General features: G+C 35.8%; 1 protein-coding gene across 11 annotated transcripts in view; it reads left to right on the top strand.

Annotated features, from left to right (window-relative positions):
* PAM (peptidylglycine alpha-amidating monooxygenase) overlaps positions 1-11717 on the top strand; it is a 118661-nt gene extending 106944 nt beyond the window's left edge. For 8 of the 11 annotated variants that reach the window (XM_064404925.1, XM_064404927.1, XM_064404917.1 and 5 more), the window contains 8 exons: positions 495-702; positions 1320-1520; positions 4213-4331; positions 5326-5425; positions 6791-6844; positions 9073-9285; positions 10324-10380; positions 10891-11717. In XM_064404925.1, the coding sequence (XP_064260995.1) occupies positions 495-702; positions 1320-1520; positions 4213-4331; positions 5326-5425; positions 6791-6844; positions 9073-9285; positions 10324-10380; positions 10891-11069 (1131 nt within the window). In that variant the 3' untranslated portion in view covers positions 11070-11717. The remainder of the gene's footprint in view (positions 1-494; positions 703-1319; positions 1521-4212; positions 4332-5325; positions 5426-6790; positions 6845-9072; positions 9286-10323; positions 10381-10890) is intronic. The other 3 variants (XM_064404924.1, XM_064404928.1, XM_064404926.1) reach the window with 2 other exon arrangements.
* The last annotated feature ends 306 nt before the right edge of the window (positions 11718-12023 follow it).

The raw sequence follows: 12023 nt of genomic DNA, 5'->3' as shown, positions 1-12023 counted from the left end.
CAGAGTTAACCTATGACTGTGAGCACACATTACCAGCTCATGTTGAACCTCTCATCAACCAACACCTTCTCCTCAGGGCTGCTCTCAATCCCTTCTCTCAGCCTATATTTGTGCCTGGGATTGCCCCAACCCAGGTGCAAGACCTTGCACTTGGCCTTGTTGAATTTCACAAGGTTCTCATATAGCCATCCTTTCAAGATCCTTCTGTAATTTTCTGCTGTGTCTTTTGCTTAACGATGCAGTTAAGTCTAGAAAGTGAAAGTAAATTGGTTGCTTTGTAATGACAGGAAATTTGTATTTTAAGCAGAAGTTTCCTAGAATCAGGGCTATTGAAAAACTAATAATAAATATTATGGTCAATATATTAAGATTATGTTTGGTATGTAAATTTATTTTATACAGAGTGATAGGAGGTTTTCCCTCTGCCACCTGGGTCTTAGGTTTCACCTTCCATAACTGAAACCTCTTTTCTTTTCCTTTTGACTGAAATAAAGGTTTTCAAACTAGGAGCCAATGACAAAGAACCATTACTGATCTTAGGAGTACCTTTGCAACCAGGCAGTGACAAAAATCATTTCTGTCAACCAACTGATGTGGCCGTGGACCCAATCACTGGCAGTATTTACGTCTCTGATGGCTACTGCAACAGTCGGATTATTCAGTTCTCTCCAAATGGAGTGTATTTGATGCAGTGGGGAGAAGGTACAGTCAGGTCCCTGGTACATTACCTATACTGCTGTTACCATGAGCTCATCATGAACCACAAAATTGCTGATGTTGCTATTATTTTTTTAAAATTAATTTCTATAACTGAAATACCTTCCAGGCCCTACCTGAATTTTCTCTTGGCTTTTTCTACACCTACTTGTAGTGGTTATATATTTACTAAAAATAAAAAGTGGGGGTTTGTTGTCTTGCTTTCAGAATAAATATTGTCGTGTCCTATTTTGTCTAGAAAATATTATGACTTTCATAAAGCCAAATGTTTTCTTAAACATATAAGAAAGGAATAATTTTTTGCCAGATTTATGCTGTGATTTCATCTATTTTAAGTTTTATGAATAATTATATTTCTGCCTGACTCAGATTTATGTATCTCTGTAACTATGCTGAATATTCTCAGGAAACTGAAAATTCTAAATTTGGGATTTATAAAGAAAAAAAAGTAGGCTTATCTACCTAAATGCTAGGAAGAAAGCAAGCTGAACTTAGTCTTTTCTCAGGATTACATTGCATTATGTAGCATACTGTTGTTTCTAAGTAAAACTGATAGTTTCAGTGTGTACTTTAACACAAACTTGGGATTTTTTTAATTGCAGAGACTTCTCTAGGCAGATCCAGGCCTGGGCAGTTTTATATCCCTCACAGCTTAGCCCTGATCCCTGACTTAAGTCAGCTGTGCGTTGCAGACAGAGAAAATGGTCGCATTCAATGCTTTAGGCTGGAGACTGGGGAGTTCACGAGAGAGATCAAACACAAAGCATTTGGAAGAGAGTTATTTGCAGTTTCATACGTTCCAGGTAATCCTTTTTCTTGTTCTTCATATTTCAAGTAGTCGCTTTGTGCCAGGATGTCAGTGTTATTTCCTGAAGTGCTCTTTTGTTATCTTGGGAGTATTGTGTTATCTTGAGTTTTAATTATCTTCTAGAGTAGTCCTGATGCAATGGAAAATTTGAGAACTACCTGTTTTCCTGCTTGCAGATGAGGGAAGATTGCATCTAATCTCTGTTTCTAAAAAAGTATTGATTACTCCCTAAATGTAATATCAACAAGTAGACAATCTTGCTGCTTCCTGATGACTGCAGAGTTAATCAGTAAATAATTAATTATTATTAATAATAACATTTCTACATATTCATTTTCAAGTCCATTGAAGACAGCAAAATTAAGACCAAATAAACAAGCAGGGTTTTTGGTTTCATGAAACCAGAGAACTGAAAGGAAGCTAAAAACATTGTGGTTTTTAATATCATAGTCTGGTTAACAATTACTATATTAAGTTGTGGGATTCGATTTTAAATACCAATACTGAAGGTAAGGGACATGTTAAGAACTGGATGAGGAATTTTGGCATGTTGGTCTCCTGACTCCTTAATACCAAATTTAATACCATGTTTCTCTCTTTTGCATCTGCAAGAATGTAAAAAAAATGCTGTGCTGGATGAGAGGCTTGATATCTATATGTCTCTGACAGCGGAAAGAGGCATTCTGAGAGTGTGTGTAAGCTTGGATGCATTTTGTAGTTGTTCCTCTCCTATTCACCATGCATCCACAAACCCTTTATTTAGCAGTTCTAGGAGGTAACCTCTGATCTGTTCTTCATAGTATCTTTCTACAGACATATTGCCCGTAAATTCTAATCCCATTTCAAACTGACTAGTATTGTCTGGTTCATTGGCCTTCCACCATTGCAGGCTCTGGAAGTTCATTATCTACTTTATTTATTTATTTTTAATATAAAAAGTGACCTAGTTTCATTGAGTGCTACTCAATCTCAGAATTTTGGGAGCTGAATAACAGTTCCAAACTTCCCCTCTCTGGTGCGCCTTCATCTTGCATTATCCTCTTCAAACCAAAGAACCCCAGCCACCTTGCCCTCTCCCCATAAGCTATTTAATTGCTTCAGCCACTTGAGTATTGTATTTGCCTTTCCCTTCCAATGTCTTTTGCTTCATTGGAACCTTTTTGAGATGCAGAGAGTAAAAGAGCACTCAGTACTCAATATGTGTGCATGCTAAGTTTAGTATAGAACTGTCCCCTCCATTCCTCATTCCTCTCCTCATGATGCCAGACATTCTACTGGAATTTCATCTGACACTGTACATGGATGTGGAGATTTCACTGATCTTTTAGTGTTGGCTGGGAGATGTCTCTCCCGAGCTCTAGCTGCCATTCTAAGTTCAAACATCACACAGGCATGATCTAGATAATTTTTTGGAAGAAACATCACTTTACATATGTCTTTGCAGAAGCTGTTCTGTCATCTGTTCAACAACTTATTTGTATTCTGCACTTCCTTAGTATCATGAAGCTTTTGACTTCTCCACAGAACTCACTTATCTTCCTCAGACTGCAAGGTGTTCTTGTTTGCCCCATTTTTCAGTCATTGATGAAATCTATGAATAAAATTTCTGACTCTGATCACTTCAATATCACACTGTTCAGACTTCTCTGTCCTGAAGAATTACAGGCTCTGCCCATAAGCTTAGCTCTTTGCTTCCTGTTCATTAGTGGATCTTTTGTTCAGCCCGTTGATAATTCACGTTCAATAACCTCTAATGCGCTACCTTGTCAAGAGTTTTCTGAAAGCACAAATATGTCTATAGAATCTGCCTACCTGTGTGCTTTTTCTCCCTGTTCAGAGCTGAGGCACAGCCCTTAGAGAAGCCACACCAACTTGTTCTGACAGGCTACACTTACCCATGTCTCAGTCTTCATTATGGATTCTACCATCTTACTGGAGATGGATGCCAGAATTGGTAATCTGTCTTTGCAGACACCCTTTTGTAGGTGGGCACTACTTCAGCATCCTGCTAGTCTTCTGGACAAGTGGCTGTCTGCAGTGGTGGGTTACTTATTTTGGCCTGAAGTCTGATTTCACATTTGGTTTCCTTCTGAATTTGAGTGAACACCATCTAAACCTCATAAATTAATAACCTCCAACTTGTCTTATACCTTGTGCTTCCCATTGAGCTGTCTCCTCTGATCTCTTTACTAAGAAAAAAAATTGAGCGTTAGAAACTTCCCAACATATTAAACAGAAAAAACTGACAAAATCCATTTCTTTGCCATAGGCCTCTAATCCCCGAGTCCCCATTCACATATTTTCTTTTTGTGATCCCCCTTACTCCCCATCTGACTTTCTGCTGTTGATGCATTGAAAGAACTTTCTGCTATCAGGTCAACCATCCATAGTGCAGCATTCTTGAGGTTATTTTTCTAACACCTTCACATTCCTTTTACTTTTAAACTGTATATAAAATATTGTCTTGCTGGTTCTTCTTATTTGAACTAAGTGTGCATCTCTTAAATGACAAAGTTTCAGTGAGTTTTACCTCGCTTAACTTTCCTCTTGTAGTTTAGCTTCTTGTTGAGTTATCTTTCTGTCTCTCTGTCTCTCAGACAGCCTTTTTTCATCTAAACTAATATAGTTTCGTCTTCACTGCAGTTTGCTATGTGTGAGTTCTTAAGGCAAATCTAATGTTGTTGCAGGTGGTCTCCTCTTTGCAGTTAATGGAATGCCCTATCCTGGAGAGGCAGAATCAGTGCAAGGATTTGTGATGAATTTCTCTACTGGAGAAATAATTGATACTTTCATTCCACTTAGAAAGGTAGAGTACTGCACAGCGTGCCTGTTACATATAATTATATATATGAGAACATCAGTAACATTCTACTTTTCCAACTTGCATAAGAAGTTGGAAAATTGTTTATTGCTAGAAATAAGACATTTTATAATATAAGATATTCAAAAGGAATTCTTTATAGTAATAAATAAAAACACTAGAATTTTGGATATTAGTTTCTACATGTGGTATATATTTGAAAATTATACTAACTTCTAGATGATTCCTAGAGATAATATCATCAGGCAGTATAAGCCCACTTTGTTACTGCCATTACAGTTCTTAAAAGTTAATTTAAGACAATAATGAAGTAATTGAAAGATTCATATATTTAGATGCTAGTAGTTTGTCAAAAAATAGAGCTTATTCCTAAGCAGAAATAATATGCAACTGTATGATTATATCCCTCTTTACAGAACAGTAATGAGTAAGTTAAGGCTAAATGTTCTTCATGCAGTATTGTACATTAAAATTGTGGGGGTTTTTAACAGTATCTATATATTGTCTTAGATTAAAAAATGAATGTTAATATTCCCACTTCTTGGTATCACATACACTCTTTATTTGCAGTCCAACTTTAAATTATATTGAGAGTTATTTTTTCTGAGTATAGAAAATAGCTGTTTTGCATATGAACTTTATCAAAAATTAAATGTATGGGCTTCAAACTAAGATTCTTTTTGACATCATGTATTTCAGTGGATAAAGTGGAATGTAATAAAATGAGTAGAAATAATATTAATATAATTTTTTTAGCATTAATGTATGGAATAATTTCTATGTTGTTATCCCTGGAGGAGGAAAACATTCAGTAGAAATAGAATTCCTTTCCTTTCACACATTTGGGTTTCACACCAGCACCTGCTGCATTTTCCAGTCTAAAGCAGGATTGAATATGACCAAGCTCAAGTTAGGTGTTAAGGAGGCCTCATGAAAGCATAGATACTTAGGGGTAATCTGTGACTGCTTATCTTCACAGAGCTTTGAGATGCCACATGATATTGTTGCTTCAGAAGACAGAACAGTATTTGTTGGAGATGTTCATGCCAAAGCAGTGTGGAAGTTTGCATCTGTGGAAAGTATGTTCTTTTTGTTCTTAATGTCCTAACTTCACATTTTGTACCTTCAGGTCAGTATCACTTACCTGGTGCCCCTCTACAAGCTTCACCTGCAGCAGTTGTGTGCTGCTGCTCAGTTTTCATTAAAAAACTGTTCTTTATCATTGTTGTGTGCCCTATCAAAGAAGAGTCCTGGGCACATGAGTTTGTCACAGAAGGAATCAACATGCATTTGTCTTACACATCCATTTTCAGTGTTTGCTTAAATAAACGTGTTACTCTAGTATTTTAGTAATTTCAGTGTATCCTTTGCTGAGAACTCAACTGCTTCCTGTGAGGTTATCATGAAGAAAACTCCCAAGGTATGAAGTAAAAACACAGGTCAGCTTAAAAATTATATTCGTTTCATTGGGAGCATTCATCACTAAAAAATTAATCTAGTATAATTTGAAGTCCTATTTTCATACAGAGGAAACACTTGCCAGTTTTAATCTAGTAGGTTTTTTTTTAATCTAGTAACCCCCAAGGCAAGCAGCCTTGTTCCCAAGTCCAAGTTAAGGGAGAGGAACCTGATTAGTCAGACTTAAATACAATTTAGTAGGATTCAGAGAGAGGTTACATGTTTTACAGGAATAAAAATATAATCCACTGCTCCATTATATGGGATTAAAAAAATGTATGACAGACATAAAGTCTTAGGCTTCCGGATGTTAGTCATCCAGTAAGAGTCCACTGCTATAGTGGACTAAGCTAGTTATTCCTTATTTGTCTTGTTAATGGATTTTCATTTGGGGCATTTCGTATCAGGTGCTGTTAATAACAGGAGACTGGACCAGATAAATTGTAATTCTGATTGGATATGTTTTTATCTGCATCTAGTAAACTGAAGATGAACAATTCTCAGCTTTTATTCAAAGAAATATGAGAATAAAAAAGTAACGGAATTTTTACAGGTTAGATGAGGGAAGTCCTTGTATAAAATTTTCTTTTTAGTTTTTGCTGAAGTATAAAAGAGCAGTAGCTAAGAAACCCTGATTCAACCAATTCAGACTTCAATTGTAGGCCTTTAATTCACTATGATTTTGATTATAATAAACAGTTTTATTTTTGCAGGAATCTATGAACATTTAGGCATACACATAAAATCTTTCTGTTTCATAAAAGCTGATTATTGCAAGCAACTTCCATAAACTGAGCTCTTCCTTGTTTTTCTCTGGCCTTGTGAGCTACTGAATAGTTCACATTGACTCTCTGTGGTGAAATTTATGTGTTGATGGGAATGTTTACTGTAGGATTGTACTGTACTTTTGAGAAAGCTAGCAGGAAGATGTCACTGAGTGCCTTTCTGAAATATCAGTTGTCCTGAAGAATGATTTTGTTTTACAGAAATGGAACATCGGTCAGTTAAAAAGGCTGGTATTGAGGTACAGGAGACAAAAGGTTAGTCTGATTCATAATGAAAATGAAGGGATCAGTATGTTTATGTAGACTAGGCCTGCTTCTGCCAAGCTGAAGGGACAAAATACTGACTAGTTTGACCTGTTTTTTGTGAGTTCCTATAGGAAGCACTAGAAGGAAGCTTGTAACACTGTTACTGGTAGATGCTATTTCACAGCCAATCTAAACATTTCATTTCCAGTGATGACAAGTACTTCACTGTCACAGAATAAAAATTTTACTAGTAGGTTAATTCCATTCTACCATCCGGTATGTTCCAGTTTGGTATCTGTGCCAGCTCCCTTAGATGCAGAAATAGCTGTAAAATACAACAACTACAGTTACTCCCCAGCACCCTCCCTTACTCTGCAACTCTCCACCACCAAAAAAAGGGTTCTTTGAAATGACAATTGGTTTATATTCCTGTGTAGTCTTTTTGTACACATCCTTGTCAGTCACACCATATGGCAAGAAATACTATTTTTTTTTTCTATTTACATTTCTTCCCATAGATTTACTATACTTTTTATTTATTTAATCTTCATGAAAATGGAAAAAAAAAGGAAAAAGAAAATGAAAGCATATAGGAACAATATAAGGAGACAGTACACGCAGAGGAGATTGAATAGAGTAAAATATTAATTAAGGTAGATGAAAAGTAATTTCAACCATTTGTATTCTATTATGTAGCTCATTTTCCTTTCAGAAAAACAGTATCACATTATGGTAGTATTTACAAAGGCTTTTAAAATGTTCAAATGTTCCTACCTGGTTTTCTTTGCTTAAATTCAGAGCTTATGTAGTTTGCTTCAGCCATATATACACAGACAGAGAAAAGTCAAAAAATTCCCAACTGCCAATTGAAAGAATAAGGAAGGCTAATGAAACAATGAAATGCTTACTGCCATCACTGTTATCCTTTTATTTTCTCTCCATTGGTACACCAGCCTGCCTGAAGCACTCAAAAGGGAAGTGTTGACATTACAGTATGCTGTATATCTAGGGATATGTAAATGCCTTTTGGTTTTCTTTAGCTGACACTTCTAATGTCATAGAGAAAAAATGCAATAGTAACACCAGGGTAAGAAAAATGTTTTAAGTAACAATGTCTAAAACTGTTTAGAGTAGGTAGGCTGAAATTAACATCTTTCAGCTCCACTGGGTGAAAAGAGCCAATGGACTTTGTGTCATCTGCTTAGTAAATGGAGAGGAGTAGCCTGCACTCTCACAGCCTCCTGGTGACTGTTACTAGAGCTTGTACTACTGTGACATGGGGCAAAATAACTGTAACTTTGCCCAGAGGTAGGAAAGATGGTGGAGGAAAATCTTCCTTAGCGGTAACTACTTCTTGAACAGATGGCATGTTTTCATTGTGTCAATGTTATCCTTGTACTTGTGATAACATGATATTATTTATCCTTGTATTAGTGTTGAGTGTACACTGAACCATTTGCTACTCCTTCAGAGTAGAATATCATTTTAATTTTGATACAGAATCAAAACAGTGTTGATTGAAAGTGTTTGTGATCCAGCTACTTGTTAAGACCTGCTGTTCAGTCTAAATTCAAAATACATAGCTGGACAGTTTTACTTGCTACAAGGTAATCACAAAGCATTTGCAACATCATAAAGGTTTTTCTTAAATAGTTTTTCTCCTTGTGGGTAGAGTTAACAAATTAGTCAGCAATGACTGAATGCAGTTTTCAAAAGCTCTCCAGATTTGTAGAACCAAAATTCGTTCATTGAATGTGACAAAAAAATTAACCCTTTGCCACATTTATTAGAAACTTTTTCTTTGTATTAATGATAATATTATGTATACTGGCTTTCTGTATTTCTTGTGGAAATGGTTTTGTCAAAAGGAGATGTTTAATTGATGTTACACCACACGGTTATTTGCAAAAATGGATCATTGGGGTATTTCCTATATTTTAAATAGTAGATACTTTTTAGGACAAAATTGTTTAACCTATCTCCTTTCCTCATTTGAGAAAAGGGGAGGGAATCTTTGTTAGTGAGTGGTATCATTCAGACTTGCTCTTCCTTTTATTTGGTATAACATCAGCAAAAACCAAAAATGTCTCCATAAGAGTTTGTCTTTTGTTTCCTTGTTACAAAGCACTTAAGGTATCCTAGCTTCTTGTTTCCTGTAACACCGTGTTCTGCAACAGCTCTTCAAGCAACAGCTTGATGATTATGGCTTACATATGGAAATTGTTTTCTTTTTAAAGAATCAGAAACAATTGTTGAAGCCAGATTGAAAAACAAGCCAGAATCAAGAGACCCTCTAAAGAATATAGATAAACAACACTTGGTCCAACAGGCCAGCAGCACTGGAGTTTCCTTGGTTCTTATTACAACCCTTCTTATTATCCCTATTGTTGTCCTGCTGGTAATTTTGGTATTTATTCGGTGGAGGAAGACAACTGTCTATGGAGGTAACCGTGAGTAACTGTTCTAGAGAACAGGCTTGTATTATTCTAGTTCCAAGTATCACTGAACACTGGGGGGTAAGGGTATGAAGAGAGCAGCTCCCTGTGCCTTTGCCCTCCTGAACAGTTGCAGTGGTGCTGCAAACTTACAGCTTGGCAGGTACACAGCACCTGCAGTCCCCTGAGCCTTTAAGCTAGCCTCAAGTTAGCGCCTCTTCAGAACATATATGAAAAACTTTAATTGGTGTCAAGGCAAAAACTGGTATCTCAGAAATTACTAGAATAAATTCATGTTGTATTGTCTAGAATTCAGAAATTTTAATACTGCAAGCAGAGTTTGATTTTTTAGTGTGGGATCTTTAAACTGCTGAGAACAAAAGATTCCATATGGGTATTACAGAGATACAGGCAAAACGAAAGCAGATAGCATTACAAGAGATTTTGTATTATTGCTCTCTCCAACCTAGTCAATTCTGTGAGTCAGACATGCTTCCATAGTACACCTTAATCCATAGCTCTTAAAGCTTTAATTGGTACTTAGAATGTAAATGGTTCTAAATTTGTATTGTATAATAACATTATTTTTCATAAATTCGCAGACTGCAATACGCATTTGATCACTAGAATTGTTATTTTGTATCACAAAATTGTTTTATCAAGATTTTTTCATCTCCAAAACATTTTCTTGGAGAAGAAAATGTACATGGAGTACACAATACAGTTCTGCTACTGGTCAGGACCTACTGTGACAGAGTAGGCCATTCAGCAATCTAATATGGCTATGCAACTGAATAGGATGTATTTTATTTCAAGATTTTAGCATACAGCTTCCTCACTTTTGTATTCAAATGTGTTAGCATACCCAATGTGCTACATAGCATATCAAATATGCTACCACTCTAGTCTATTGCAGTACTGCCATAGATGACTTCTTAGAGCTGCTGATTAATTTGTTGAATGTCTGTGATTTTTATCAGAAAATACAGGTACTTATTTGATCATAGAACACTCAGAGCTTAGCTTAATTTTGAAATTTACTTTATTTTTCAGCTGATGGGGAATGCAAACTTGATTCTACTTCAGGCAGAATTTTAGGCAGACTTAGAGGTAAGTAGTCACCGAAGATAATTTCAAATGCAGTAACTGGAGGCTTTTTTTCTGTATTCATGTTGACTAACAGATTTGATGGAACTTTCTCAAAGGAAGGACTGGGGGCAAAGATCAGGGGTTTTTGAAAATTTCTTTTACAACAACTTTTATCTGTCATTATCTGCCCACTAAAGAGGATGAGTCACTACCAGTGGGAGAGCAGGAGCTAAAATGAGTTATTGTAGATCTGGTGAATGAAACTAAGGACAAATGGGTAGGAATGCCAATAACCTGTGTAGAATTAATGAAGTAATGGATGCCAAAAAAGTATAGTCCAAAACTTCTAAGATTAATGGCCTTCTTCTTTCCTATTATATACACCTAGATTTTGTGCCACATGTGCTGAACCTTTAAAAACAGTTTCTCGAAGGACACTTAATCACCACTATACTGTTTAATTAGTAGATGGATTTTTATTCCCCCTTTACAGTTAAAGCAAACCTTACAAAAATCCTTTCCTTTCCATAGCGAAAGGTGGTGGTGGAATTAACCTTGGGAACTTCTTTGCAAGCCACAAAGGCTACAGCCGAAAAGGGTTTGACCGGCTGAGCACTGAAGGAAGCGATCAAGAAAAAGATGATGATGGCACTGATTCTGAGGAAGAGCATTCAGTGTCTCCACTGCCACCAGCACCTTCATCATCCTGAAACTAACCTTTGAGTTCTCCATTATATGGTTCAACCCAGAATGTCAGATTTCTTTTCCCTTTAGTACGTTTAAGATCTTGTATATTTAATTGGAAACTGTTCTAGTCTGTGTGGGGCTGTATACTGGTTCCTTTAATTTTTGTTTGGTTTTAGTTATGTTTTTTAAGTGAAGGAATATATTGAAATTCCATATCAGTGCCGTTGGTTTTTAATATGTGAACATATTAATAAAGCAAAGTCTCTAATTGCAGGACTGATTTAAAGCAGTAGTATTTTATCATCAAATATGGGGATCTTGTAAATAAGTCTTACTATCTGCTTCATCAAATATTTTTCCATAATTATTGAGTTGCCAGTTTCTGTTTTGTGCCTTTCCTCTTCAATGTCCTTAACCTGTTGCATTACAGAGAATATACAGTGCCACAAAAAATGAAGCTGCTATGTCTTCTTCTATTTTTTTAAGTCACTAACATGGTATTGCATTGAAGGAAAGAAAAAAGTCTCTATTTAATTTTTTTCTTCTTCCTAACTTTATGTGTTTCTGGAATGTCTTATTTTTAGATGGTATCACTGTTAGAACACTATTTTCAGAAGCTGAATGTAATTTGTGTAATAAAGTATTCGCAGAGCATTGGCTGTCGGAGTGTACTTTGGAAATTTTGCTTGCATTTTTTGGTAAACAACTTTTGTAAAAGTTATAGGGGGCACTTAACACAGTAAAAATTTTAATGTGTTCTACCAGCAGATAAGAAAAATGCAATTTTGTATGGAAGGTGGAAAAATATTTTGTTATGTCGTGAGGTTGTTTGTCTGCGTTTTTTTTAAGACTAATAATCTTCATACACATACAAAGTCAAACATCTAAAGAGGGATTTTACTTGTATAATAAAACTGCAAGATATTTCCTTAATAAAACACATGGTCACAGCTAAGAGGAAACCTGTGTCTCAAATT

Source organism: Passer domesticus, chromosome Z (assembly GCF_036417665.1).
Source record: "Passer domesticus isolate bPasDom1 chromosome Z, bPasDom1.hap1, whole genome shotgun sequence".
Lineage (NCBI taxonomy): Eukaryota > Metazoa > Chordata > Aves > Passeriformes > Passeridae > Passer > Passer domesticus.
The sequence above is the reverse complement of the archived record's forward strand: the minus strand, read 5'-3'. Positions and strand labels throughout refer to the sequence as shown.